At 63.0% G+C, this 27,836-nt stretch overlaps 2 protein-coding genes across 3 annotated transcripts; both read left to right on the top strand.

Moving 5' to 3' along the window:
• The first annotated feature begins 610 nt into the window (after positions 1 to 610).
• IPO9 (importin 9) lies at positions 611 to 22,931 on the top strand. 2 transcript variants are annotated; one of them, XM_080650839.1, is made up of 24 exons: positions 611 to 788; positions 6,665 to 6,726; positions 6,939 to 7,025; positions 7,638 to 7,839; positions 8,998 to 9,086; positions 9,713 to 9,799; positions 10,229 to 10,348; positions 10,435 to 10,535; positions 10,669 to 10,727; positions 11,137 to 11,288; positions 12,051 to 12,149; positions 12,958 to 13,064; positions 13,305 to 13,444; positions 15,102 to 15,261; positions 16,771 to 16,997; positions 18,092 to 18,240; positions 18,655 to 18,783; positions 19,350 to 19,625; positions 19,790 to 19,956; positions 20,261 to 20,394; positions 20,898 to 21,020; positions 21,227 to 21,337; positions 21,426 to 21,502; positions 22,059 to 22,931. In XM_080650839.1, the coding sequence occupies exons 1-24, from the start codon at positions 629 to 631 to the stop codon at positions 22,167 to 22,169; spliced, it is 3,129 nt and encodes a 1,042-aa protein (XP_080506965.1). In that variant the 5' UTR covers positions 611 to 628; the 3' UTR covers positions 22,170 to 22,931. The 2 variants fall into 2 exon arrangements, with proteins under 2 accessions (XP_080506965.1, XP_080506966.1); XM_080650840.1 differs by lacking the exon at positions 611 to 788 and adding an exon at positions 5,742 to 5,759.
• Positions 22,932 to 24,262: 1,331 nt separating this feature from the next.
• On the top strand, positions 24,263 to 27,042 carry SHISA4 (shisa family member 4). The gene is made up of 5 exons (XM_080650842.1): positions 24,263 to 24,891; positions 25,176 to 25,347; positions 25,682 to 25,815; positions 26,261 to 26,425; positions 26,631 to 27,042. Exons 1-5 carry the CDS (start codon positions 24,846 to 24,848, stop codon positions 26,675 to 26,677), a joined length of 564 nt encoding a protein of 187 aa, XP_080506968.1. The 5' UTR covers positions 24,263 to 24,845; the 3' UTR covers positions 26,678 to 27,042.
• The last annotated feature ends 794 nt before the right edge of the window (positions 27,043 to 27,836 follow it).

Raw genomic sequence — 27,836 nt, 5'->3', positions numbered from 1 at the left:
TGTGCGGTTGGGCATCCGGATGGGAGTCCAGGTGGACGTGCAGGTGGGCATCCGGGTGGGCATGCAGGTGGGCACCTGGGTGGGTGTGCAGGTAGGAGGGCAGGTGGGCGTGCAGGTGGGCATTAGTAATGTCCATTGCTAGCTACACATTTCCCCCATCATTCAGGTCATTTGTGGATACCGTCCCAATAGAATTTTTCTTGTTTTGAGGCAGACCCTTCAGAGACCCAATTTTTCACTTCGAAGGGCTGCTCAGAAAGTGCGTGTGCCATCGATCGGAACAAGTGGTCCTCTGAAGGAGCAATACAACAAAACAGCACACATCAAATCGCATACATGTCAACATACGTGTGACTCCCATCTATTGAGAAAAACCCGCATTATTAACCGGCACACCTAGTATTCTGCTTTAGGGCTCAATTTTCTCAGAATCCCAACAACGGCGGAGGAAGGTACAGTTCTCGTCACCGCCGCAGGAGGCGCTGTCTGCGGAGGCCGACGCGCACTCCCGGCGTCCGGCGCTCCCGCCGCCTCTGGTGCGCAGGCGCGGCCTCGCGGATTGGCCGCTCGCGGGCGCCGTCATCCGGGGCGGGCCTTGCCTCGGGGCTGGCGGGCTGAGCGCAGCAAGATGGCGGCGGCGGCGGCGGGCGCGGCCTCCGGGCTACCGGGGCCGGTGGCCCAGGGCCTGAAGGAGGCGTTGGTGGACACGCTCACCGGGATCCTGTCCCCGGTGCAGGAGGTGCGCGCGGCCGCCGAGGAGCAGATCAAGGTGCTGGAGGTGACGGAGGGTGAGTGAGAGGCGGGCGTCCGGGGCGGCGGCCAGGACGCTGGACACGCTGGGGCCTGAGGCGGGGGCGGCGCCGCGGGGGCCAAGGCCGGGCCCACGGATCGAAGTCAGGCCCAGGAGCCGAGGTCAGGCCCGGAGGCCGAAGCCGGGCCGTGCTCGGTGGTCCAGGCGCCAGGACCGAGAGGCCGGGCTGGCGGCGCCGTGCAGTGCGGAGGCCGCGGGCGAGGGCGGCCCCGGGTCACGGCCCGCGAGTCGGTGAGAGCCACGCGCGCCGCCCCGCGCCCCGGCCGAGCTGCCTTGCGGGCGGTCCTCAGGGGGCGGCGCCCCCGCCCTTTGTCTGCGCGCTTTGTCCCGCGGGCGCCTGGACGGTGGGGCGGCGGCTGCAGGCGGGGCGGGCCTTTCTCCGGGCCCTTCAGGCACCGACGCCCGCCGGGGCGCCCCCCGCGAGGGCCCCCTCCTCACCCCACACCCGTAGAGAGACCCTCCAGCGCCGCCCCCGCTCCCAGCGCCGTGCGTGCCTCCCGTCCCTGACTTGGGGTGTCTCTGGGGGAGCGTGGGAGGCGCGCCCGGCCCGGGGCTCAGTGGTTGAGCATCGACCCCATGAACCAGGCAAGGAGGTCAGGGTTCGATTCCCGGTCGGGGCACAGGCCGGGGTTGTGGCTCGATCCCCAGTCGGGGGCGTGCAGGAGGCGGCCGACCCGTGATGCGCTCTCATCATGGATGTTCCTCTCTGAAGTCAATAAAAAATCTTAAAAACTAAAGAAAAAAGGAAGACTCGTCTCCCCTGAATGGGACCTACACCCTCCCGCACCCCGACAGAGCTGTGGGGGCGACTTTCGCTCTGTTGAAACGCGGGGATGATTTTGGGGTCCAGCTGGTTCAGGGGACGCCGCCAGGCCCCGCGAGTGGAGCAGCCGGGAGTCCCTGCACCCTGGGGTGCGCGGGAGGACAAGTGACCGGCCGAGGAGCCTCCTGGTGGCCAGGCACCGCGGGGACGGAGTTGAGGGCCTCCCCCGAAGGTGCCCGGTGGTCCCGTCCCGCTGCCCCCGAGGCAGGGCCGGCGCCTTCCCAGGAAAGGGTGGTCCTCTGGCCAGAGCCCTGGTCGGACTCGGCCAGGTCAGCCCTAGGATCCAGCCCCTCGCCTTCTTCCTCCTCGGGGGCCTGGGCGTGAAGGATTATTACACCGATGTGCGGCGCTCTGCGTGGGATGGAGGAGCGGGCGGGAGTGGACCGGAGCGCACGCCGGGCTGTAGGGGGCGGGGCCGGGCTGCAGGGGGCGGGGCCGGGCTGCAGGGGGCGGGGCGTACGGGGCGGCAGGTGGAGGCCTGGTGCAGACCTGGCCCCAGGCCGCGCAGGGAGGCCGAGCCCGGGTCACGCCTCTAGCCGAATGCTGCTTTGAGCCCTTCGGAGGCTGTGTTTGTGTTTAAATCGCCCGCTTCCCTAGATCAGGGGTCCTCAAACTACGGCCCGCGGCCCGCCGAGGACAGGTATCCGGCCCGCCGGGGGCCGCTGCCTGTCCTGTTTAGCAGCCGACTGGTCCCGGCCCGCAGTGCGCATAGGAATTTGTTCATAGTTGTTTTTTTATTTTATTTTTTATTTTTTTAAATATATTTTATTGATATTTTACAGAGAGGAAGGGAGAGGGATAGAGAGCTAGAAACATCGATCAACTGCCTCCTGCACACCTCCTACTGGGGATGTGCCCACAACCAAGGTACATGCCCTTGACCGGAATCGAACCCGGGACCCTTCAGTCTGCAGGCCGACGCTCTATCCACTGAGCCAAACCGGTTTCGGCCATAGTTGTTTTTTTAAACTATAGTCCGGCCCTCCAACAGTCTGAGGGACAGTGAACTGGCCCCTGTTTAAAAAGTTTGAGGACCCCTGCCCTAGATTTTGCGGGAACTACGGAAACGCACCCCGTGGTAGCCGTGTTTCCCATGGAGGATGACGAGTCCTCCGATGGCTTCTCTCCTGGCCTCTGCTTGCCTGGGGTGCAGAGTGCCTCCCGTCTTACCTTCTGTCCTAACACGGTCAGTAGTTCCTTCCCCACCTTCAGGTGAGGGTGCAGCTCCCGGGTCCCACGAATGAGCGAGTCATTCTCACTCGTTCGGCGCTGCCTCCCTTTTTAGTGTTATTCTCGTAGAAAACGCCTTGCCTTCTGGTCCTAGGGAACTGCCGGGTTTGCGGGAGTGTTTCTCTACCCCAGGGGTCGGCAAACTCATTTGTCAGCGGAGCCAAATACCAACAGCACGATGGTTGACATTTCTTTGGAGAGCCAATTTTTTAAACTTAAACTGTATAGGCAGGTACATTGTTATTAACTGAAGTGGGGTACTCCTAAGCTGGCCTCTGCTAAAAACTCAAGGGGCCAAAGAGCCGCCTGTGGCTCGCGAGCCGCAGTTTGCCGACCACGGCTCTACCCCAGTAGAGCTGAAATAGAAGGCAGGTGATCGGTTAGAGCGTTTCTCCAATTCCATCTTACTTGCTAGGCAGGCGAGAGCAAGCGTTTTATAAGCAATAGCCCGCGGCTGGCGAGGCCGTGCGAGGCCGGGAGCGTCAGTGACTTCCCTCCGTCGGCGCCTTTCTGTGGGACTTGCCGTTGTGGCTTCGGAGAACGCCCGCTCTTCGTTTGTGGTGTGTTTATGCGTCACCGTTTTACATCTTAGAATAAAGCTTTTTCCTTCTTTTTCTTCTTTTTCCTCCTCTTTCTCTCAGGGTAGGATCATCAGGTGGTGGAGCGAGTTTCACCCGCGAGCTTTAATTCTCTAGGCCGCACAGCACAGGCTTGCTGGAGACTAGGTTTAGGCTCTTGGTCATTGTCCCGTTATTTCTTTTTCTCTGTTAGGAGTGAAGATGTCGCCCCATCGTTCGGTCTTGACCCAGTCTGTTCCGCTTGCTCCCAGCAGATCGTCACAGACACACGTTTTTCTTCCTTCCTTCCTTCCTTCCACCACCGGTACTTGAGCCGAGCTGGAGGGGCGTTGCCTTGCCTCCCTTTCTGGCGTTCAGATGCTGCCCGGAGTCTGATGACCCCCCAGAGGCCCAGGGGTGCCCCTGCGGCTGGAGCTGCCTCCTGGTTCTCACGGGCGCTTTTCTGGCTCTCTTGCAGTTTAGCATAAACACTGTCACCTGCGCACGCAGCCCCTCGAGGATCCAGACGCATCCCTGGGCGTGTGGCACTGAGCACTGGGCGCTCCTGGGCACTGCGCCGAGCGGAAGGCGGCCGCGCTCGGAACAAGGCCAGTGGTGGAGTTTTCTTTCCCTTTCAGCTGTGGTGTTGTGTTTCCCAACCCCCGGGAGAAAAGGGGGTTTCTCAGAGCTGTGCTCAGAGCTCCCCTCCTCCCGCAGAGCCGGCTCACAGCCCCCTCTGCCCCCCAGTAGCTTCCCTGCCTGCGGAGCACTGCCAGCCGGCCTGACCCACTCACTCCCGCCTCATGCTGCACCCTCCTGCTCTCCCCGACTCATCCTTCTAAGCCAGTCTTAGGTAGATAATGCTTCTGCCTGGGGCGCGAAAGGGGAGCAAGGATGAGGGGAGAAGGGACAAAAGACGGAAGACAGAAGGCGTTAGTAAGTAAAGGCTTCCTCAGCAAGGCAGTTGGGAGCCCTTTTGGATTGGATTAAAGATGCAGTCAAGAACCTAGCCTCGGCCCTGCCTGTGTGGCTCAGTTGGTTGAGCATTGTCCCGTGCACCAAGTTTGCTGGTTCGATTCCCAGTCAGGGCACATGCCTGGGTTGTGGGCTCGATCCCCAGTAGGGAGCATGCAGGAAGCAGTTAATCCATGGTTCTCTCTCATCATGGATGTTTCTGTCTTTCTCTCTCCCTTCCTCTCTGTAATCAATAAAACTTTTTTTTACGTGGGAGGACCTGGCTACCCAGAGTCGGCCTCCGTAATGAACACAGCATGGCGCTGGCGCGGGAACAGGCACGGGTCCTGTGGGAACTGGTGGCACAGCTGGGCTGACCTCTCGGAGCACTGGGGTCGAGACGGCTTTTAAGGCGGGGACACCTGGTGGCCCTTTGGAATCGGACCAGGATCTTACACCACACATGGGTGAAAGTCTAAATACTTAGAGCGGAAACCACACAAGTTCTTCGTGAAAACATGGGCGCCTTTTTCTCTAACCTTGACCTAAGGAGAGGCTCTCTGACTACAACTCCACGTCCCGCATCCGCTGGGGGCCTCCAGCTGGAGATAAGCCTTCAGGGAGCGACAGTGCACGCACGGATGTACTGCCGTTGTCTCTAAAAGCGAAGGCAGGGCGCGAACTGCCCCAGCAGGTGAGCGGTTGAACAGCGCTGAGCGATGGTGTGCTGTGTAGCTGGACGGACAGTGAGGGCTCTCGGTGAACTGGGCAGGGCGAGTTCCTGGATGCAGTGTCACCGAAGAAAAGCCAAGTGCGGACGAGTACCTACAGCTTTCCATGTACACGAGGACGTGCGGATGCGCGGTACCTGCTCACGCGTGCAAAGGAAGCGCAGGCAAGGCCCACCACACGCTGCTGGGTCACCTCCGGGGAGCGGTGGGGAGGGCGGGAAAGGTCAGTGCGGATGAGGGAGTCAGGCGCTTCCTGCCTTTTTACTCATAATAGTGTCTTTCGATGCACAAAAATTTTAAAACTCTGTGAAGTCCGACGTGTCTATTTTTCTTTCGTTCTCTGTGTTTTGTGTCCTCTCAGGAAATCGTGGACAACCCAGTGTCGTGAAGTTCTTCTCCTCTGTTTTCTTCGAGGTCCCACATTCAGGCTCCTGGTCCACTGAGTTCCTTTGGTCTGGTTTTAAGTGAGGGTCTAACTTCATCCTTTGGCCAGTGGGTCCCTAGTGTCCCAGTGTCATTTGTTGAAAAGACTGTCCAGTAGACGTGATACCCCCATCAGAAGTCACATGACCATAGGTGCGCGCTCTGTTCTCTTCCACCGGTCTGTCTGTCTCTGTGCCAGAACTCCCGGTCTTGGTCACTGTAGGCTGGTGGTAAGTTTTGAAATCAGTGAGTGTGCGTGTTCCAGTCTGGTCTTCTTTTGAGTTTGCGTGCTCCCTTGAGATTCCAGGTGAATTTTAGGATGGATAGTTCTATTTCTGCAAACGAACAAACATAAAACCGTTACTGGGATTTTCATGGGTTGTTGCCTTTAAGGATCTAAATTCCGTTTTGGGAGTAAAAGTTGTTTAGCCTCCCAAATGCGTATCGAGATGCCTGCCTTCGTTGCTCATTGAAGACTGTTCGCTTACAACAGTTGTGTTTGTAGGACGGAGCCTTTGGAAGCCAGATTTTCTTAGACTTAAAATCGTCTCTTACCTGGGGGTGCGTATCTGAGCAGCTCCTGAAATTTCACCTTCCACTTTCTCCTTGGGGTCAGATAGCACTGGTTTCAGTTAGATACGCATTTGTCATTGGTCTCGGCCAGGGGTCGGCAAACTCCTTAGTCAACAGAGCCAAGCATCAGCAGTGCAGCGATGGACATTGCTTCTGAGAGCCACATTTTTTAAACTTAAACTTCTCCTAACGCCACTTCTTCAAAATAGACGCGCCCAGGCCGTGGTATGTTGTGGAAGAGCCACACTCAAGGGGCCAAGAGCCGCGTGTGGCTCGCGAGCCACGGTTTGCTGACCACGGGCTAGGAGGAAGGTGTCGCCGCCTTGGGAGGGCGGGGCTGGAAGGTGCCTGTGGTGGTGGAGAAGGTGCCTGTGGTGCTGGAACTTTCCCTGCGGGCCGCCCGCCGCCGCCTCGGAGGCGTCCCTGGAGCATCCATCACCGGTGCTTGCAGAGCCGTGGAGCGGCTCCTTCCGGAGCCTTCCTTGCTGGCACCAGGCTTCCGGCTCAGTAATGGCTGTGTTTCTCCTGCTTCTCCTGGACTCACAATCGTTTTCTCTTCCAGAGTTTGGTGTCCACCTGGCTGAGCTGACCGTGGACCCCCAGGGGGCCCTAGCAATTCGTCAGGTATGTCCAGCTGGGTTGGTCCAGTTTACAGGTAACTCGCTGTCCTTGGGAGTGACACTTTGTTATGGGAAAGAGAAAGAGTAAAGCCTGTTTGTAAGTAACCTGGGGTTTGCACCAGGGTTAGCTGCCTCGGGTGGACCGGGCGGGTGCATGGTGTGTTTGCGCGTGGAAATGCCTTTTCTTGCTGTGGACACGGCCTGTCCCCTTCCCAGCTGGCGTCGGTCATTCTGAAGCAGTATGTGGAGACGCACTGGTGTGCCCACTCGGAGAAGTTCAGGCCTCCAGAAACTACGGAAAGGGTGAGGGCAGTTACTGACCAGTCTGCCTGGACAGCAGGAGGTCGGAGGGCTGGGCCGAGGAGACGGGCGGGCGGCTGGTGCTGTGGACACTCTGGCTGAGGGGTTGGACGTGCTCGGTGGCAGGCCGATGGCGGCAGGTCCCAGTCTGCAGTGTTTTTCTTCTCAGCTCCACTTCCAAAGAGTTGTGTGAGGGTTGAATGAAGTGACGTTTCTGTTTGAGACGGAGCTGTGCAGCCATCCTGGGCCCTGAGAAGTTCTGAGGCGTGGGCTGCCCCAGGGCTCTGCAGCTGTGACCCGTCTGTGTCTGTGCAGATGGCGGCGGCTGCTGTGCTGGGTGCCAAGCGCGGTGTGGCCCTGCACTGGGGGCAGGGTTTCCTCTTACTCCGTTGTAATGACGTGACTGTCCGTGGCCACATGGAGGCAGTGCTGCTGTGGTGGCTGCAGGGGGTGGGGACCGCAGGGGGGGGGGGTCTGAATTGTTTGTCAGGTCTACACATCGAGGAAATACAGATTGCTAGTGTCTCGCATGCAGAGTCTGGCTAGCACGTAGGCTGGGTGGGACTGCTGGCCGCGCACAGCCTGGTCTGAGGGCAGGCGGGCTTCCTCGTGCAGGCAAAGATCTTCATCCGGGACCTGCTGCCCAGCGGGTTGAGGGAGTCGATAAGCAAGGTGCGCTCCAGTGTGGCCTACGCGGTGTCGGCCATCGCCCACTGGGACTGGCCCGAAGCCTGGCCCCAGCTCTTCAACCTGCTCATGGAGATGCTGGTGAGCGGAGACTTGAACGCAGTCCACGGGGCCATGCGCGTGCTGACAGGTGAGGAGCCTTCCCCGGCGCGGACCCTGCTCCCCCGGCCGTCGTCTCTACCGGAAGCCTGTGGTGGGGGCTCCGAGCCGCAGGACTTGGCCTGTGTGACTCACTGTGCTGCGGCTCCTCCCGGTTCTCCCTCTCTTGCCTGTCCTCCCGCCCGTCTGCTCTCTGCAGGGAACTCAGTGGGTGTGGTATCTGCTGCTCAAACCCGCTCGCCCAAGGCCAGGCTGCAGCTGCTGGTTAAGCGCTTGATTTCAGATCGTGTTCTGGCTTTACCTGGGGTCTGGGTTCCTTGTGTGTAAAGCTAAGATCCAGTGTCGCCTCGTGGTCTTCTGAGTCATTTAAATGGGCTCATCTCCATAAAGCACTCGTACCCTGCCTGGTGTGGTGAGCCCTCGTCAGTCCTAGCCGTTATGGCCGTTGTCATCCCTATTATGTGGTGTCTTTGTCGTAGTTCAACCAGGACAAAGCTAAGAACAGTCCAGCAGAACGAAAATGCTTGCACTTGTGGTCCAGGGCGATTTGGTGGGTCTCTCTTCTGAGCTGGATCGGTGCTCTGAGCTCCGGTCCATTGTGCTCTCTCAGTGCCTCGTGGGGGTTTGGGGAGTTAAAGGAAAAGGCACGGCCCGCACCCCCTCACCTCCAGGTCTCCTTCCGCCAGTCAGTTGGTTGGGGCACATGGTCTGTCCCGAGAGCAGCAGGCTCGGCTTCCAGGCCAGTAGATGCCGCTCACTGGGAGGGGGGTGGGGAATGGAGGTGGAGCCTCGTGAGCCCATGATGTGCATCAGAACAGCTCGCCAGGGGCTTGTGGAAACGGGGACCAAAGGGGAAACACCCCGATGTGCAGCTGAATGTTGATGCGTGGCCACAGACCAGGTTCACACAGCATTTCCCGACGGTGGCCTCACAAGCTTCACCCCCTCCTGTCACGGACTTTCCTCAGGGCCTATTGAAGGTTTTCTTCCTTGATCTCGTGTCTTCTCCTTTATCTCTGAATTGTTCCTTTCCTACCAAATAGTTAGCAGCTCCTCCTTCCCCGGGACAGGCCTGCAGGCTGGTGTCTGCCCCTGTTGCCTCCTGCTGGGGAACTGCCACCGGAAGCGGCTTGAAGTTTTCCCACTTCCTGTCTGTACCAAGCAGGTTGTACTCCTTTTTTCCTTGTAGAATTCACGCGGGAAGTCACAGACACGCAGATGCCCCTCGTCGCCCCTGTCATTCTCCCAGAGATGTACAAGATCTTCACCATGGCCGAGGTACGCAGTCTCCGCCCGGGCCGCAGAGAGAGGGGGCCGTGCAGGCCGGCAGCCTCCCCTCCCAGCGGGAGCCCAGTCTGCGCTGCCCATCCCCAGCGTGAAGATGGAGTGCCGTCCTTTGTCACCCTCCTGCACCCAGTGGCCCGAAGTCCCGGGCTGACCGCTCCCTCCCGCCTCGCCGATGCCTCACTCCCGCTGGGCGCTGAGAGCAGCCTGTCACTGCCGCGCTCACAGAGGTGTTCCTGTCCACCCGTAGACGTGCTGACGAGCATGAAGCTCGTTCACAGTCAGACGGCAGCCTGGCGGGAGGTGCTGCACCGCCTCCCGCTCTCTGTCCCCCCCGAGGGCCTGCACCCCGAGCGGCACACACCCGCATGCCGGTGTGCAGCAGTGCGGGGCCTGGTTTCCCATCAGGTCACCCACGAGGGCTGTGAGCTTGCAAGGCTCATCCGCTGAGTCCCAGCTGTCTGCTGCCTTTCGTTCACCGAAGGGCAGTGTCTGTCCCGGGGCAGGAGTGGGCGACATTCCGTCTCAGGGAGTCCGTCACGTCGGGGTGGAGGGCTCAGCTCTTCTTCCCGCCACGGGCGCAGGGGCACCGTCTCACGGCTGTCTGTGCCTCTTCCCAGGTGTATGGCATCCGGACCCGCTCCCGAGCTGTGGAGATCTTTACCACCTGTGCCCATATGATCTGCAACATGGAGGAGCTGGAAAAGGTCGGGAACCTTGGGCTCGCGGTGCGGTGCCTCCGTTGCGGGCAGCAGTGCTCCGCAGACGCACCCCGCCCGGGGAGTGGGGAGTGGGGACACGGGACGTTGGGGTAATTCTCAGGCGTAGGCAGCTCAGTGTCCTGTGGGGCCTTCCTTCTTCCAACACCTTGTCCTGCTCCTGTTCACACGAGTGCCCCGAACTCACTGGTGTGTTACGGCCTCGTGTGGAAGCTCACTGGGAACGCCGACCCTGGGGGCTTGGGAAGGGGGTCTCGTATGGCGACTCTGAGGAGGTCACGCGCAGGGAGGAGCCCACCAGGGGTTGTAGCCTTGGGATTGGCTGGAGCTTGAGGGATCTCGGGAGCCCCGAGGGCTGGTGGAGGGGGCCTGGCCCCGGTGGGCCGCGTCGGTGCTGACTTCGCTCTCTGGCATCAGGGTGCAGCCAAAGTCCTCATCTTCCCTGTGGTGCAGCAGTTCACCGAGGCCTTCGTGCAGGCCCTGCAGATCCCCGACGGGCCGACCTCCGACAGCGGGTTTAAGATGGAAGTCCTCAAGGTGAGCATCGGCCACCGGTGACGGCGAGGTCCGAGGTGTGAGGGCGTCTGCTCCCTGACACCCTGCTGTGGTCCTCCCTGGCACAGGCCGTGACCGCCCTGGTGAAGAACTTCCCCAAGCACATGGTGTCCTCCATGCAGCAGATCCTGCCCATCGTCTGGAACACCCTGACCGAGAGCGCGGCCTTATATCCTTCCGGCTGGCCCGTGGTGGCGGGCTCGCCGAGTCCCTGCTCCCGAGTGAGCCGTGTCTCCCCTAGTGTCCACCCTCCCTGTAGAGTGTGTGTGGAGCAGGTTGACTTCCTTTACTCGCCGTCATACTTACGTGAGGACAGAGGTCAACTACACGGAGGAGGTGGAGGACCCCGTGGACTCGGATGGTGCGTGGTGTGGCTGCGCAGGGGAGGGCCTGGGCAAGAGCGAGAGAACAGCCGCAGGGAGAGCGGCCCGGGGGCTCGCTCCTTCGCACGTTCTCGTCAGGTTCCCCTTCGCTGTGCGGCTGTGGGACCAGGGCGCGTGCCTGCGTCCCACGGTCACGGGGCCTGCACTTGGACCAGGTGCCCGCCAGCCCCGCCACTCCGGCATTCTGCCTGTCTGAGCCGGGCCCCGGGGCTGACACTTCCCTCTGCTGTCGTAGTTTTAAGTATCTCAGGCCACACAGACCTGCTGGGAGCAGTGTTCTCAAGTGACAGGAGTAGTCGGCAGTGTCACTGGTCGTGTCGTTTATTCCCAGCGTACGTCCTGTCCCTCACGCTCTTGTCACCCACGTTGTCTCTGCACTTCCTGCAGGCGAAGTCCTGGGCTTTGAAAACCTCGTCTTCAGCATTTTCGAGTTTGTTCACGCGCTGCTGGAGAACAGCAAGTTCAAAAGCACCGTCAGGAAGGCCCTGCCGGAGCTGATCTACTACATCCTGCTGTACATGCAGATCACTGAGGAGCAGGTGAGCGCCAGGAGCCCGGAGACCCGGCGCCAGGGTGTTTCTGAAAAGAGACACTGGGAGGGTAACTTCCTGCGACACGCTGGGGAAGCTGCAGCAGCATGGCCTGGCCGTGGGCACCCGGCCTGCAGGACCCCGACCCAGGCCCTCACCCGGGGTGACCTGCTCCGTCTCTGTGAATAGAGACGAGGTCACCACTTAAGACAGAGCACGTGAGACACCAGAGAATGACTCGTGTCAGCCACCAGCATGGACATCACCTTCACATTAAACCCCGTCGGGTCTGGTCTGCAGAAGGTGCATCTGACAGAGGAGCAGTGGCCCTGCCCGTGTGCTTGGGGGGGGCGCCGTCCCGCGCACGCAAGGCCACACGCTCCATTCCCGTCGGGCACGGATCTAGGTTGTGGGTTTGGACCTGGTTGGGGCATGTAGGAGAGGCAGCCAATGGATACTTCTTTCCCGCATCAGTGTTTTTCGCCCCCCTCTAAAACCAGCGGACAGCCTCAGGTGAGGATTTTTTAAAGTAACGGCTGATTGACAAGCAGAGCTGGTGGCCTGCCCGCTCTGAAGCAGTGTCCAGTGTCCTTCGAGGGCATTGCCTTCGCTGCTGACCTTGGGGGATTTGCTTCCTACACCAAAGAGAAACGCCTCGAAGCTGGGCTCTTACTCCAGAGCACAAAGGGCTGCGTCCTCCGAGGGCGTGGTGAAGAGGGAGCGTGTGGCCGCTTGGCAGCCTCCCAGCAGCCTCCCTCCGGTTCCTTTCAGATCAAAGTGTGGACGGCCAACCCCCAGCAGTTCGTGGAGGACGAGGACGACGACACGTTCTCCTACACGGTCAGGATCGCCGCGCAGGACCTGCTGCTGGTAAGGGCTGCCCCCGGCTCTCCTCTTCGAGACCAACAAGCAGTGGGTGGGCGGCTCTATCCCGGCGTCCCCCAGGGGTAACGAGGGGGATCTCAGATGAAGTTGGAGGGTCAGGAATTCCAAGGTCATTGCTGCTGGGTCAGAGCAGGACATTCCGTCCCCTCCACGCAGCGGGCTCTGCAGATGGTCAGAGGCCGTGCACGTGGCCCAGGCACCTGCCCCTCTTCTCTCCGGCTCTGATAGGGCTCAGGGGTCTCTAGGCCCAAGATCTGCAAAGCTGCCCCGGGCCACCTGCTGTGGGGGAGGACTGTCCCCACTGAGGGTGCATTCTGCTCATTCTTTGGTTGCCTGGGGCACTGAGAAAGGTCACACCAAGTTCCCTTAGCACAGTGGTCAGCAAACTGCGGCTCGCGAGCCACATGCCGCTCTTTGGCCCCTTGAGTGTGGCTCTTCCACAAAAGACCACGTGCGGGTGTGCACGTACAGTGCGATTGAAACTTCGTGGCCCACGCGCAGAAGTCGGTTTTCGGATCTCAAAAGAAATTTCAGTCGTTGTCCTGTTGATATTTGGCTCTGTTGACTAATGAGTTTGCCGACCACTGGGCTAGCAGATGAGCCTTTCCCAGTGTGGGCACGGCAGCCACAGATAGATGCCGCTCTGCCCCCAGACCGCACCAGGAGGGTGTGTCCAGGACACCTCGGGCTCAGCCTGTGTGTGAGGACGGACCATTCCGGGCACAATCACATGTGCGGCTACAGTGGGTTTGCTTTGCACAGACACGCACGAGCCCGTCTCCTGTCTCCCCAGGCTGTGGCCACTGATTTCCAGGGTGAGAGTGCGGCTGCCCTGGCTGCCGCGGCCACTCGGCACTTACAGGAAGCCGAGCAGACCAAGAACAGCGGCGCCGAGCACTGGTGAGCGGGCCTCGGCTGCCTGTGGCTGTCTGGTTTTAGAGCAGGTTTCCCCCCGACAGTCTGTTCGGATGCTGTTGTTCTGCCCCTTTCTAAAAGCCTGGGGGAGAATTCGGCTTTGTTCAGTCAGGAGACGGTAGCTGAGAGTCTGTCTCCGCTCCAGGTTGAGCGGGAGGGTCGGGCTGGAGTGCCTTTCCTAGCGGAACGCCCGGCGGCCACTCACCAGCAGAGCTGTCCCCGCAGGTGGAAGATCCACGAGGCCTGCATGCTGGCGCTGGGCTCGGTGAAGTCCGTCCTCACCGACAGCGTCAAGAATGGCCGGGCCCACTTTGACATGCACGGGTTCCTCACCAGCGTGGTCCTGGCCGACCTCAACCTCACAGGTATGGCTCCGGGCCGGCCGGCGGCCTTGAGACCCGCGTCCCGTCCTTGTCCCCGGAGGTGGGTGAGCCGGGGCACCCACGTGTCCTCTGGGGAAAGTTCTCCCCACCTGGAGCTTGACCTCCCGGAGCCTGAGACAGCCCGACCTTGGCTCACCTCCGCTGCCGGGGCTCCGCGGCCGGGGCACGACCCTTCTCAGACCAGCCTGCCTCCGGGCGAGGGCTGGCCGGCTCTGCTGCTGTCAGCCGCCCCTCGGCCGCCTGAGCCGGGCCGTCTTCTGTCTGCTTCCTGTCGTTTTCCTCCCTTTACTGTTGGCCAGTACCCTCCTAACACCGTGTCCTGTCCTCTGGCCACGTCAGCCCTTGCCGTGAGAGAAGGGTGCCCTCTGGCCTGTCGGGCCGCTCTCCCCCATTCCCCAGCCCTGCTGAGTGCCCGGGCCTCACCCGCCGTGTCTCTGGCTCCTTGGCCTCTGCCCACGTGTAGACTCTGCTCCGCCCCGCAGACCCACACACACTGCCGACCTTGCTCCTCCTGCGCGGACATCACGGACGCCAGGCGTGCAGGCTGCAGCCCCGGTCCGTCACTCACCTCTCCTCCATGGACGCCCTGGGGAGCGCCCCCGAGGGCCGGTGCTCTGGCTGGAGGGGCAGTGTCAGGCCTGCCCTCCCTCTGGGCTCCGAGTCAGAGCTGAGGCGGCTGAGCCTCCACGCGGCCTGCAGGGAGGCCCCTGCCCTCTGACTGCCCTGCGCCGAGGCTGGTGAACGCGCTGCGTCCTCCCTGACCTGAGGTCTGAGTGGCAGGCGTGTCCGGTGCAGCTTCTGCCCGTGGTGCCTCCTGGGCGAGGCGTGTAATCCGTGTCCAGGGAAAGCGTGGCACTGCTCAAACCCTCCAGCACGTTTTTGTAGCATTTGCCCTAGCAAACGGTCTTTAAAACCCATGGAGATTTGAGAGTATTTAGTGTTAGGACTGGGAAAGGTTTAACATGTCACATTTATTATCCTGTCTGTAGCTAAGAGCTTTTCTATACCCGCCTTTTTTAATTATCAATGGTCCCAAAGAGATTTTCCTTGGAATTTTTGTGTCAATTTTAACACGTTAGCAGCAAAAACTGAGCAATTAAAGGGTAAGAAATGTAAGCATCCGCCCCATAAGCTGTCGGAGCCACCGTCTCGCACACCACGCAGCCTTCGGGAAACTGCCCTGTGTGCTCGGAAAGAGAGTGAACAGACTGGGCGCCTGAGCTGGATGCGTGGGGAGACCGTGGGCCATGCCGAGTCCCTGGTCTCGAGGCCTCGAACTCGATGCTGACCAAGGTGCCCGTTACTCGGCAGACTGGCATTTGTGGGCTTGTTTTAAGTACAAGAACGACAGCTGAGGTGTAGTGTCCAGCAGTGGCCCTCGGGCAGGACAGCCTGGCAGTGAGGAGACGTGCGGAGGGCTGCCTGGCAGTGCGGGGCGGGGGGTGAGGAGAGCGGGGAGTCGGTGGTCTTTAGTCTGAAGTGTTCCGGGTCTGCTTTGCAAATGGTGAAAGGCGGCATTTCCTCTCACCTGAGTTGTCTCTAGTATGTGGTACCCGTGAGTGACAAGCCGGGGAAGGGGGAGTGGGAGGAGGTAACAGACGGTGCTGTCCAGCCCCTAATTGCTCTCTCTCCCTCCCAGTGTCTCCCTTCCTCCTGGGTCGGGCACTCTGGGCCGCCAGTCGGTTCACTGTTGCTATGTCCCCTGAATTGATCCAGCAGTTCCTGCAGGCAACAGTTAGTGGTCTCCACGAGACGCAGCCCCCGTCCGTGCGGATTTCTGCTGTGAGAGCCATCTGGGGGTGAGTCCGCCGCCTTCGGGTGACACTGTTTTAAGAGAAAGTTACTCAGAGCTCAGTCCAAACAGCATTTGCCAGTGGGTTTTGTTGCTGGAGGTTCCTCATGAAGCTGTTCTGAGGACTGGGTCGGGGAAGGCGTCCCCGGAGCGTGTCCTGCTCCCTCACTCCTGGTTCCCTGTGAATCCCTGCTGGCCGGGACCTGTCAGCTGGGCCCCTTCTCTGCAAACAGCAAGCCCCAGAGGCTCGGAGAGAATCGCCGCCGAGGGCTGCACAGGAGTGACAAGCAGGAGGAGAGCCGGGCCGTTCTGGGGGTCGCCGCCTCCAAATGCGGGTGGTGTGGCCTAGCAACAGCTCCGGCCAGGACCCCTGGTCGTTCACTCACCCTCCTGCCCGGCCCAGAGGGACCGTTGTGGTTTGGGGAATACTTTGAAGTCCAACTTGAATCTCACTGGAACCCTGAGATCTCCCTGAAGTCCTACGACCGCCTGCCTTGCCCCGGCCCCGGCCTGCCGGCCTGCCTGTTGAGAGGGCGGCGCTGTGCATTGTGGGCGCTGGCGTCAGCAAGGGGGCTCCTCCGACGTCTCGCTCAGGCCCTCCATCCGCGGACAGAAGTGCCCTGTGGGACTGGGAGGCCCCGGAGAACACGGTGAAACCCCCCAGGCCACGTGGCAAACCAGCTCTGAAGAAGTGAGTCAGAGCAGGCTGGCCGTGAGCTTCGGGGTCCTGACCAAAGGCGAGGTCTGCACGGCTGGGGGATCAAAGCCACGACTTCGCTGGTCGTGGTCGACCTGGGAACACAGCAGCTGGCGCGTAACGTGGTCATAGACACAATACGTGTGTGTGTGCGTGTGTGTGTGTGTGTGTGCATGTATGTGTGTGCACGCGCACGCGCCTGAATTCTTACCCAGCACAGTGATTTTGATGTTAATCCATGATGTCACATGCACTATAGTTCATTCCTTTCCCTTTTTTAAAATATATTTTTTAAATTATTTCAGAGAAGAAGGGAGGGAAGAGACAGAAACATCAAAGATGAGAGAGTCACTGATGGGCTGCCTCCTGCACACCTCTCACTGGGGATGGAGCCTGCATCCTGGGCTTGTGTTCTTGACCAGAATTGAACCCGGGATCCTTGAGTCTGCAGGCTGACACTACCCATTGAGCCAAACCAGCCAGGGCAAGACAAAACTTTTTAAACATTTTTTTTAACCTTAGTATCGCAACTTTTTTAATTGATTTGAGAGAGAGAGAGAGAGAGAGAGAGGGAGAGAAACATGAATCAGTTGCCTCCCGCGTGTGCCCCAACCAGGGGTTGAACCCGCCACCTTTTGGAGTACAGGAAGGTGCTCCAGCCATTTGAGCCACCCCAGCCTGGGCCGGAGCGTTTGTTCAGCACCTGTGGGGGCCTTGTTCCTGTTGTCGGTTCTTAGCACGCAGATAGCGAGCACCAATGGGAACGCCACAAGGGACCTGCCCTGGGAGGAAGTAACGCCTGCTTCTGTGTCTCCCCAGTTACTGTGACCAGCTGAAGGCCTCAGAGAGCACGCATGTCCTTCAGCCCTTCCTGCCCAGCGTGCTGGACGGCCTCATTCACCTGGCCGCGCAGTTCAGCTCCGAGGTCCTCAACCTGGTGATGGAGACGCTGTGCATCGTGTGCACAGTGGACCCCGAGTTCACAGCCAGCGTGGAGAGCAAGATCTGCCCCTTCACCATCGCCATCTTCCTCAAGTACAGCAACGGTATGCCGCCAGGGAGGGCGCCCACCGGGGAGGGAGCAGACCTGTCCCTGGGGGAGATCCTCTTCCGTATCCTAAGCAAGCGCTGGCTCTCCGTGAGCAGAGCCGAGCCTGGCTGGGGTCCGCAGAGCTGGAAGGGAGGGCTCCTGCTCTCGGGGGTCTCATGCCCTCGTGAGAACCGGGGTGGGGTGGGGTGGGGTGGGGTGGGGAGGGGTGGGGTGGGGTGGGGTGGGGTGGGGTGGGGAGGGGAGCCAGCTGATCAGCTCTGGGAAGAGGTCTGCACTGCCTCAGAAAGGAGGCCTGAGGACACATGGACAGCGTGCTCCTCTTGTTTCTATAGCAGCAACAACGTGGGCATGTGAAGGGGTTAGTGATGCCGTAACATGGGAAACCACAGCCATGAAAACAACCTCCGGAGAATGCTTAGGGCTGAGCTGACGTTGACGTGACAATAAGTAATAGATAGTGTTTCCAGACGCACAGACTACAGTCCCCAGGGCTGGTTTTGTGTTAGAAAAGCACGTCTGTAACATGCGTACATAGACGTCAGCGTGTTGGGGTGCCGTTACGGGGTTTCTTTCCTTGAGCGCTTTTTAGCATGTTCTGCACTGCTTCTCTGTAGTGTGTATTGTCTGTACTTCATTATCAGAAAAGATGCCGAGGGTGTTTGTTTGTAAAGAGGGGGCTCCGGTGTGGAGGCTCGGGGTGCTTGGGGATTATTGCACGTCACGGGTGATGGCTTTTCACGTGGGGGTGTGGCCTGGCGAGGCGTCCGCACTGCACCCTCGGGCGGCCCTCGCCACACGGCTCCTCAGCCCAGTCGGGCTCCACAAGGGTAAGGCAGTCAGGACTCGCCCAGGAAAAGAGCCGGGTCTGGTTGTAGGCTAAGCCCGTGTATGGCCTTGGGAGATCGTGTGCCTTTGGAGGTGGCATCTCTCCTGTTCTTTCAGGTGGTTCATGTGGTCCCGCTAGGTCCCGGGTGTGTGGCGTGTCGTCCACACAGACGTTGCTCGCTAGGTTAGGGCCACGCACCCGGCGTCACTAGCCAGCGGCATGTGCAGACCGGCGGGCGGGTCCGTGTTGCCTTGTCACCTCAGATCCCGTCGTCGCCTTGCTGGCTCAGGACATCTTCAAGGAGCTGTCCCAGATCGAAGCCTGCCAGGGCCCCATGCAGATGCGGCTGATCCCCACGCTGGTCAGCATCATGCAGGCGCCAGCAGACAAGCTCCCCGCAGGGCTGTGCGCGGTGAGTGGGCGCGGAGCCACGCGGTGCAGGCGTGGGTGGGTGGTGTGAGCAGGTGGGGTGTGCGTGTGTGTGAGCTCACCACCTGCACCTGCGCCCAGCTGGCAGGACCCCAGTGAACGTCGAGGTTCAGGGTGACTCTGCCGGCTGCTCTGCCCTCAGGGACGGGTGGTTCTTGAGGCTTCAGGAAAATGGCTGTTCCAGAGGCGCCTTATTTGTTAGCACTGAGCTCGCTGCCTGCCGTCCCGTCCACGGCCGTCAAGTGATGGGCCCCCGTGAGGAGGCTGGGCGCACACGCCGCGTCTCTAGTCCTTCCTTTCTCAGCCAGCTTTCTCTGGGCTGCTGCACTGTGTCCACTCCGTAAGGGCCTGGGCGGCTGCCCCTCCCGCCCGAGGTCTGACCTCCCTCCTCCTCCAGACAGCCATCGACATCCTGACCACCGTGGTGCGCAGCACGAAGCCGCCGCTCTCCCAGCTGCTGGTCTGCCAGGCCTTCCCCGCGGTGGCGCAGTGCACCCTGCACACGGACGACAACGCCACCATGCAGGTACCGTGTGCTGTCGGGGGCTGAGGTCTGACAGGTCCACGCTCTGGCATGTGTGTCTCACGTCTGTATTTACCCAGAGAACCGGGGCAGTCAGGCTGCCACGCGTGTTGTCTGTGCTCTGGGGCTGCAGTCGTACAGATGTGGGCGCCCCGTGTCGGGGTCACCACTGTGGAGGCGTCACAGACATTGACCTGGGCCGTGAGGAAGGCTTTTCTGGATGTTTCTTCTCGGAGAAGTCAAGGGCGATGGGCTTTGGGGAATCTCGGGTGCCTGTCGCCCGTGACGCTGGCCTTAGACGTGTGTCCCAGCACCAGGGGTGGCCCTTATGGCTAAAACACGGTTTGCTTGCCCACTGTCCCTTGAGGTCAGAGTGCGCATCTTTGAGGGCTGAGTGGGCGAGGCGGGGACTGTGTCTGTGTCTGAGGGGAGCGGCCGACGCCGGTGGCCGAGCCCCCAGGAGACGAGGTCCCACTCCGAGGAGGCGTGAGCCCGGAGAGACCCCGCCTGTGCAGCCCCAGGGCATCGGTGTCCCATCGCTGACCTCGCGGCCCGGCCCGTGTCCCCAGAACGGCGGCGAGTGCCTGCGGGCCTACGTGTCGGTGGCGCTGGAGCAGGTGGCGCAGTGGCGTGACGAGCAGGGCCACGGCGGGCTGTGGTACGTGATGCAGGTGGTGAGCCAGCTGCTGGACCCCCGCACCTCCGAGTTCACCGCCGCCTTCGTGGGCCGCCTGGTCTCCACCCTCATCAGCAAGGCCGGGCGGGAGCTGGGCGAGAACCTGGACCAGATCCTGCGCGCCATCCTCAGCAAGATGCAGCAGGCGGAGACGCTGAGCGTCATGCAGGTGCGGGTGGGCCGCGCCCGGCGGGGGTGCAGTCCGCACACCGCTCCCCGGCTCCTGGGCTCCGCCTGCCCTGAGGGCATGAGGAAGCGCTGTCGTGTGGGCCTGGGACGCTGACCGGGCGGCTCCGTGTCCTGGTTCCTGATGGCGGCCTCCCTCTGCTCCAGTCCCTGATCATGGTGTTCGCCCACCTGGTGCACACCCAGCTGGAGCCCCTTCTGGAGTTCCTGTGCAGCCTGCCCGGGCCCACCGGCAAGCCCGCCCTGGAGTTCGTGATGGCCGAGTGGACGAGCCGGCAGCACCTGTTCTACGGCCAGTACGAGGGCAAAGTCAGGTGGGCCTCTCCTGGCGCTGCCCCGCCCTGACTTGCCCCTGAAGTTCCCAGGTGGTCAACCGCCATGTTTGACCTCGGGGCTGGGACCGTCCTCTGCCATAGCCCTCGCCGCCGGAGGCTGTTCTCCGCGTGAGCCTGCCCCTGCCCTGGCTCCACGCCCGGCGCATCGCCCAGCGCACCTCCCAGCGGCCCTTGGGGGCTCACCCACCCGAGCTCTGCTTTCTCGTCAGAGTCTCCGACGGCATGCTGTCTCCAGGGTGGCCTCTGAGCGGGTGGCTGAGGGCTGTCCCGCGTGTGCCCGCAGCTCCGTGGCCCTGTGCAAGCTGCTCCAGCACGGCATCAACACGGACGACAAGCGGCTGCAGGACATCCGCGTGAAGGGCGAGGAGATCTACGGCGTGGACGAGGGCGTCCGCACCCGCGCCAAGACGGCCAAGAGTGGGTGACACGGGAGACGGGCGGCGGGGGCACTCGGGGGTGACGGGCCTGATGAGGACCAGTGGGTCAGCACAGGGCTCTCCCTCGCTGAGATGGGCGGGCGTTGTCTCAGCACCAGGGGCTCCGGGGCCAAGTCCAGTCTTGATTATCGGCCACCTTTGACCCGTGACCCCAGTGACCTGTAGGCAGTGAGTGCCCCTGACCTGTAGGTTCAGTCTCCGGCTGCAGGTCTGGGGACTGCGTGCTCGGCTCCAGACCCCCACCTGGTGCCCAAGCTTTATTACTGGCCAAAACCTGCCTCCTTTAATTCCTGAACTCGGGCCTCTCCTGACTCTGACCTGTGGTGGCACCAGGCAGATGAGGTGGGGTAATGAGTGGCTGTTGATGGGAGCGCCTGGGTGTGGTCTGCAGGCGGGAGCTGGCGGGTGGACTGCTGAGCATCCCTGCAGCCCAGGGCGTGGCCGGGGAGCCGAGTCGGACTCGAAGCCTTTTCTTTCCCGCAGACCCCGAGCGCTGGACAAACATTCCTTTGCTGGTCAAGATCCTGAAGCTGATCATCAATGAGCTGTCCAACGTCATGGAGGCCAACGCTGCCCGCCACACCGCCCCTGCGGAGTGGGGCCAAGGTGCTGGCCCGCCTCCCGGGACCCCTCCCTCACCCTCCCCACTCCCCGCTTGAAGGACACCCACTCTCCTTCAAGCTTCCTGGGGATTTGCCGTCCTGGTGTGCCCATGGGGGGCTGCAGGCCGCAGTCAGAGACGGGCCCATTTCACCTGCTCAAGTTGGGGGTGGAAAACGTGTGTGGCTGCAGCTGCTTTTCTCTCCAACCAGACGACTCCAATGACATGTGGGAGGACGAGGACGAGGACCAGGAGGACGAGGAGGAGGGGGGGGGCTTAGCGGGCCAGCTCCTGTCTGACATCCTCGCCACGAGTAAATACGGTGAGTGCCCTGCCCTCCCCCGGCGGAGCCTGCGGGCCTGGGCGCCTGCCTGACACCCCCACCCCCACCCCCACCCCGTGTGTGACAGAGGAGGACTACTACGAGGACGATGAGGAAGATGACCCCGACGCCTTGAAGGACCCCCTCTACCAGGTGGACCTGCAGGTGAGGGCGCCAGAGACCAGGAGCCAGGCTCCGCTCCTGTGCACCCTGAGCCTTGGGCCGAGCTCCTGTCTTGCTGGGGGCGGGGGCGTGGGGTGGGGCTTTGCTTCATGTTTTGTACCACAACGTGGTTACGCTCCTTTTTTTAAATAATTTTTTTCTGTTTTTAATATATCTTTATTGATTTAAGAGAGTGGGAGAGAGAAACATCACTGATGAGAGAGAACCATGGATCAGCTGCCTCCTGCACGCCCCCTACTGGGGATCAAGCCCCGCAACCCAGGCCTGTGCCCTGACTGGGACTCGAACCGCGACCTCCTGGTTCGTACGTAGGTCAGTGCTCAACCCCTGAGCCAGGCCGGCCGGGCTGGTCCCACTTCTGAGGCTGCGGTGAAGGTCCTGCGGTGAAGGTCCTGCGGTGAAGGTCCTGGGGGGAGAGTGTTTCCCCGAGGACTTCAGCCCCCGGTTGGACCTAAGCCAGGTCCAAGGATGTGGGAGACCACGCCTTGGGCGCTGGACGCCTGGTGTGCTAGCCAGCGCCGCCCTGTCCTCCCTGCAGGCGTACCTCACCGACTTCCTGTGCCAGTTCGCGCAGCAGCCCTGCTACGTGATGTTCTCGGGCCACCTCAACGACAGCGAGAGGCGGGTGCTGCAGGCCATTGGGATCTAGGAGCCGTCCCGGCACCCTGGTCCGGGGCCCGCCGCCGCCGCAGGTCGCCCTGCGGCCTCGAGCTGCGCTCTCCTCTCCGCCTCGAGCTGCCTCTTGGCCACGGCCCTCGGCCTCGCAGTGACCCGGCGACAGGGGAGGCCGAGCTCGTTGTGCGTCACTCAGCGATGCTGGACCAGGACGCTTCCCACCGTCCCCCCACCTGCTCCTCCCCCCGCCTGCCAGTTCCCAGAGTCCTCTGCTGCCCGTCCGGAAACACTGCCTACCAGGAGGACGTGTTCACGGGCGTCTGCCCCTCGGAGCCCGGGAGCCGGCCGTCCATGCTCTGCAACAGTGTTCACGCTCCGGGGCCTGACGTGAACCCCGGAGAGTAGCTTCTGCCTCAAGACGCCGGGTCTCGGGGGATGAGGGACAGCGCCTCCCTCCCAGGGCAACACTACGGCCCCGCCAGGACCCCCGCCTCCTGTGCATGACGGGCCTCCCCCAGCCGTCCCGGGCACACGCACACACGTGCACTCATGTGCACATATACATGCACACCAGAAGCCAGGCAGATGGCAGTCTGTTTCTCCTTTTTTTTTTTTATTTTTTTTTTTTTTCTAGAAATAGGAGAAACGGATTTTTTAGAGCCCACCTCTCCCGACTATTTAATACTCCTCCCACGCGGCCCAGGGCTGCCTCCCTCAGGAAGCGCGGCCGGCGAGCGGCAGCCCTCAGATGGCAGCGTGTATTTTTCTAGGAAGTAAAGGAATCTTCACAGATGCACGTGTCCTCGCCTCTGCCTCGTCCCTGCAGGAGGAGACACGAACGGGGCGGGGCCTGTGCAGGCCTGGGGTCCGCTGGGCTGGGCAGGGCTGGCCGGCAGCCTAAGGGAAGCTTGGTCTGTCGTGGGGTCAGGGGAGAGGGGGCAACGTTGGGGGGCAGGGCTCCCTCCCCTGTGCCCCCCTCTGGGGCCTGTTGGTAACACCTGCGCAGCGCCTGAGGCAGGTGGCCTCGGACAGGAAGTGGATGGAGGGAGTTGGTCTGCAGCTCAAGGGAGGGCCTGGCACTCAGTGTCCCTGGTGTCCAGCTCCCATGTCCAGTGGAGGGACGTCTGCCTGCTGCCGGCGGGCGTTCAGGCTGCCTCTGCCTCTGCCTCCTGCTCCACCCCCCTTTTGACCTTGGGAGGTAACGGCCTTGGGGGCTGTGCATGGCCAGAGGGACCCCGATGACCAAGAGCAGCCGCACTGGGGAAGGGGGCCTCGTGCTCGGGTCCTGAGGGAACGGGGCCTCGTAACGGGGGGGCTGTGTAACGGGGGGCCTGTCCCACAGACGCGGCCATCAGACCCTGTGGCTGTGTCCAGGCGTTGGCACCTTCTTCCTGCATCGCCTTCACGGCAGGTGCCCGGTCCCCACCGCTGAGAGTTCAGGGGCACCTCCAGGTCAGGCGGAGGGAGGAGCCGGCCCGGGAGCTGCCTCATGGCGAACCGGCTCCTGTCCAATGAGACCCCCTCCATGCGGAAAGGGCAGGGCTGGCTGGTCAGGAGTCAGTTCACGAAAGACGGGGTGTGCCCAGGTCTGCAGGTCTGACCCAGGGCGGAGGGCTCTCCCAGGGTTTGGGGCTCAGCGGACCCAAGTGGAGAAGGTGGGAGGAACTAGAAGATTGAGAAGGACACAGGCCTGGTCCCATCCGTGGTGGCAGGTCCCATTCCCCAGGGGTGGCTCACAGGACCATGGCCACACGGCCACCAGGCTTGGTGAAGCTCTGTTGGACGGGGCCACATCTCCCCAGTGCCACCAAGGACCCACCAGTGCTGCCCTGGCCAGGAAGCCCCTTGTCCCCACCCCCTCACCCCCGTTGGAAGGAGCTGGGGCCGTGACCCCTCCCACATCTGCGGTGGGAGCGACCCCGCCTCGGCTGTGGTCAGACGGTGACATGAGTAAAGCAGACTCGGACCCGGGCCCCACCCGCAGGAGCTGGGCTGTGGCAGGGTCGGGGTCGGGGGGCCTCGGGGAGCACAGTGCCTGGTCGTCCTGCCGGCCCTGCGAGGCAGTTTCTCTGGGACCACGTGACACTAAATGTCAGCGCCGGCTGCCGCGGAGGGCGGAGCTGCGGGGGCGTGGCTTCAGGGCCGGTGGGGAAGGCTCCCGGACGGGCTGGGCTCAGGGTCCTGGGGTGGGGGCGGGCCCCAGGGGACGGGACAGCCCGGCCCTGGCCCTGGCCGGGAACACGAGGACGTGCTGCCCAGAGACCGGGAGGCAGGGCCTGGGCAGCCCCGGTGTCCACACTGCCCACGTGGGGGCGGGGCCACAGGAGCTGCGGCTGGCGGGCCGGCCTGCGGGAGGCACAGCTGGGGACAAAGCTGCTCTGAGCCGCCTCAGTGGGGCCTTGTTCTGGGAGGGGGTGGAGGGCTCCCAGCCTCTCCCCTGACCTCCCCGGCGTCCTGGGCTGGACAGGCCAGGGAAGGTCCGGCCCTGCCCTCCTGGGGGTGGCACAGGATCAAGGCTGCTCGCGTCCACGGCTCGGCTCGGGCGCTGTGCGGACACCACAGGGGACAAGCGCGAGACTAGGCTGGGGCGGGGCCGGGGGCGGGCCCTGGGCGTGGTCACCACCGCCGGCAAGCAGTCTGGCCACCACAGCGGTGCCTGGCAGTGGGCAGCCCCCAGCGGCTCCGGGACCCGCAGCACCCTCTCCCCACCATGCCACTCACGGCCGTCGCCCTCCTGCTGCTGGGGGTCCCCCTGGGTAAGGGGCAGGGAGCCAGGAGTGGGGTCCCCGGGGGTGCTGGCAGGGAGCAGGAGGGAGAGGATGGAGTCTGGGCCCTGGGAAGCCAACCCCTGAGCCCCAAGGGGCGGGCTGGGGACCCCACAGGTGGGGGCTGACTAGGGGGGTCGCTGGGGTGGACCACCAGGGGAGTGGGGACCCCAGTGGGAAGCGGGGTCACTGGGGAAGGACCATGGGGGGCTAAGGGAGGCAGGGGACCAGCCTGGTAGTCCGCACGGCCCCCCCCCACGCCCCCCTGCCCACAGCGCGGGCCGGCACCGGCTGCCTGGGGTACCTGGACGAGGACGACGCCTGGCACCCCGGCTTCAGCTGCCAGCCCTTCACCTTCTGCTGTGGGACCTGCCGCCATCGCTACTGCTGCCGGGACCTGAGCCTGCTTATCTCCGAGTTCCAGCAGAAGCGCTGCCTGGGCTTCAGGTGGGCGGCCCCCGCACCTGTCCCTCCTCCCCGGAGCCGTCTTGGGCCTGGCCTCCCTCCCGCCGCCTCCACCTCCCCGGTCGGGGTCGGTCGGGCCCTGTGGAGGGAGCCCGGGGTCTGCCCCCCCCGCAGGCCGCGTTGGGGACAGAGCGTGCTCCCCCGATGAGAGGAAGGTGCGGAGCTCGTGAGTTCCAGGGACCACGAATAGACCCCTGGAGGGGGCCAGGCACGCTGTCCCATGCGCCTCGGTCTCCCCAGGACGGAGCCCCGTCTCGGGGTCCTGCCGGCCCCGCTGTGACCGCTGCAGGTGAGAGGACCCGTTCTTTGTCTCCAGCCCCAAGTTCACGGCGGGCCTGGCTGCAGCCCTGACCCTCTTCCTGGCTGTGGTCGCCACCGCCGCCTGCTGCTTCTTCTGCACCTGCCGCTACCTGGCCCGCCGGCGCCAGCGGCTGCAGAGCCCCTTTGCAGGTAGGGACGGAGCCGCCACCGGGAGCCCAGACAGGTGGAGCCAGCCCAGGGCAGCCGAGGGGCAGCTGGGGAGCTCTGTGGACACACCTGCGCCCACTCGGACGCGCACGGGTGTTTGTGGGGGTCTGAGCCATGGGCGTTGATGCTGCGTGGGTGATGGGCCTGCGAGGTCCATGTGGGAGGGGTGGGTGGGGGGCGGGCTGGGGTCCCCTGGGGACAACTCAGCGGATGATCAGATCCAGCCCTGTGCTGCCTGGTCCCGGCCCAAGGACGCTCCCCAGGCTGTGCTCTGACTCCCACCAGGGCCTCGCGCCCAGCACCCTGCTCTGCTCTGACGAACTGGCGGCCAGTGGGGCTCACCTGGGCTCCCTGGGAAGGGGTGTGACGGCGCCCCCTGGAGGCCTGGAGGCGGAGCTCTCAGCGCTGACCCTGTCCCCCGACCCAGGCCAGGAGATTCCAATGACAGGCACCCTCGTCCAGCCAGCATACCCGTACCCGCCGGACCCCAAGGCTGGCCCCGGCCCCCCGCCCCCGGGCTTCCTGTGCTCCCCCAGTGCTCCTCCCCAGCCTCCTCTCTACCCGGCAGGGCCCCCTGTCTATAGCCCTGCAGGTGAGTGAGCAATCCAGCCCCTTCTCCTCCTGCCCCTCCCCTGCGCCAGGACCTCCCTGTCCCCCGTATCACCCTGGGTCCCTCTCCGATGCCCTCTGCCTCAGCTGAGACCCCCAGGCTGGCTCCTCCTCGAACCCCCCGCGCGCCCGGGGGTGGGGTCACCTCACTGCTCCTGTGGCCAACGTCCTGTCTCCTTGGCTTCCAGCTCCTCCCCCTTACCTGCCACCGCAGCCCGCCTACCCCGGACCCTGAGGGACTGTCTGCTGCTCTCACAGGGCCGCCTGTGTCTGCCTCCGGCCCTGGCGGTGGCAGGGGCCACCCACGCAGCAGGCCCCCAACAAGCCGCCCCCCTGGGCCGTGCAGGGAAGTAGACAGGATCTGGGCGGGAACTTGGCCCTGCAGGAGGGCTGGTGGGGGCCTGGCATTGCTGCACTATTTTTTATTTTTCCTGGGGGCCCCGGGGAGGCCCGCAGTGTGGGTCACCGCCCCGCCCCTCCGCTCCCAGGACCCCCCTGCTTGCCCTGGGGGCTGTGTGGGGCTCTGCCAGCTGCCCGCGGGAGCCCGCTGGCTGTCCCACTGCCCCCGCTGGGCTGCCATTAAAGCTGACAGGCAACTCACGTGGTCCGTGGTCCTCACCGTCCAGCAAGGCTGCCGGCTCCACACCCGAGAGGGCAGGAGGGGGCGGGGGCGGGGACAGGGCACAGCACCCCGCACCCACCCACCGGCGGGCACCCAGGCCAGGGAGGTGCCCTCGTTACAGCGCTTCCTCCCCACCCCCACCCCGGCACGGCCTGCGACAGGTCCGATGTGCGGCTGCTCCTCCCTTCGGGTCCACTAAGGTCCACCTGGGCCCCTGAGGTCCCGGCTCCGCTCACGGGCAGGGTGGGTATCCTGAGGGTGGGTGTCCCTCCTCCCTCTTCCGAGGGCCCAGGGCAGGGTCTGCAGATGGCCACTGTGTCAGCCATGCCCCTCGGGGTCCCTGCCACCCAGACGCTGTGGGGGAGGCTCTGGTCACACAGCCTGGGACAGGGCCTGAGAACCAGGGTCCCCAAGGCCAGGCCGAGAGTGGGGGAGCAGCAGGGCCCCCAGGGCTTGGCGTCTCCCGGGGCCTCGGGGGACTTGTGGGGTCTGGGCACAGAGATGGAGAGAGGACACTTCACACGCAGCCAGAGGCCTGCGTCCCTGGGCAGCGGGGCCTGCGGGCAGCTGGGGGCAGAGCCCAGCAGAGCAGCAGGGACCTGGGAGCGGTGCGTGGAGCGCATCCTCGTGGGCAGGAGGCCGCGGATCGACTTGCTCCCTTTGAACCCCCGTTCCTTCCCCGTGAAAGGCGGGCGCGGACCACGACAGACCCTCTCTGTCACCAGGGGAGACCGCGCGGCCTGGCTCCGGGGAGGGTGACGTCACCAGGGAG

This window comes from Plecotus auritus, assembly GCF_963455305.1.
Source record: "Plecotus auritus genome assembly, chromosome: 14".
NCBI lineage: Eukaryota > Metazoa > Chordata > Mammalia > Chiroptera > Vespertilionidae > Plecotus > Plecotus auritus.
The sequence above is the reverse complement of the archived record's forward strand: the minus strand, read 5'-3'. Positions and strand labels throughout refer to the sequence as shown.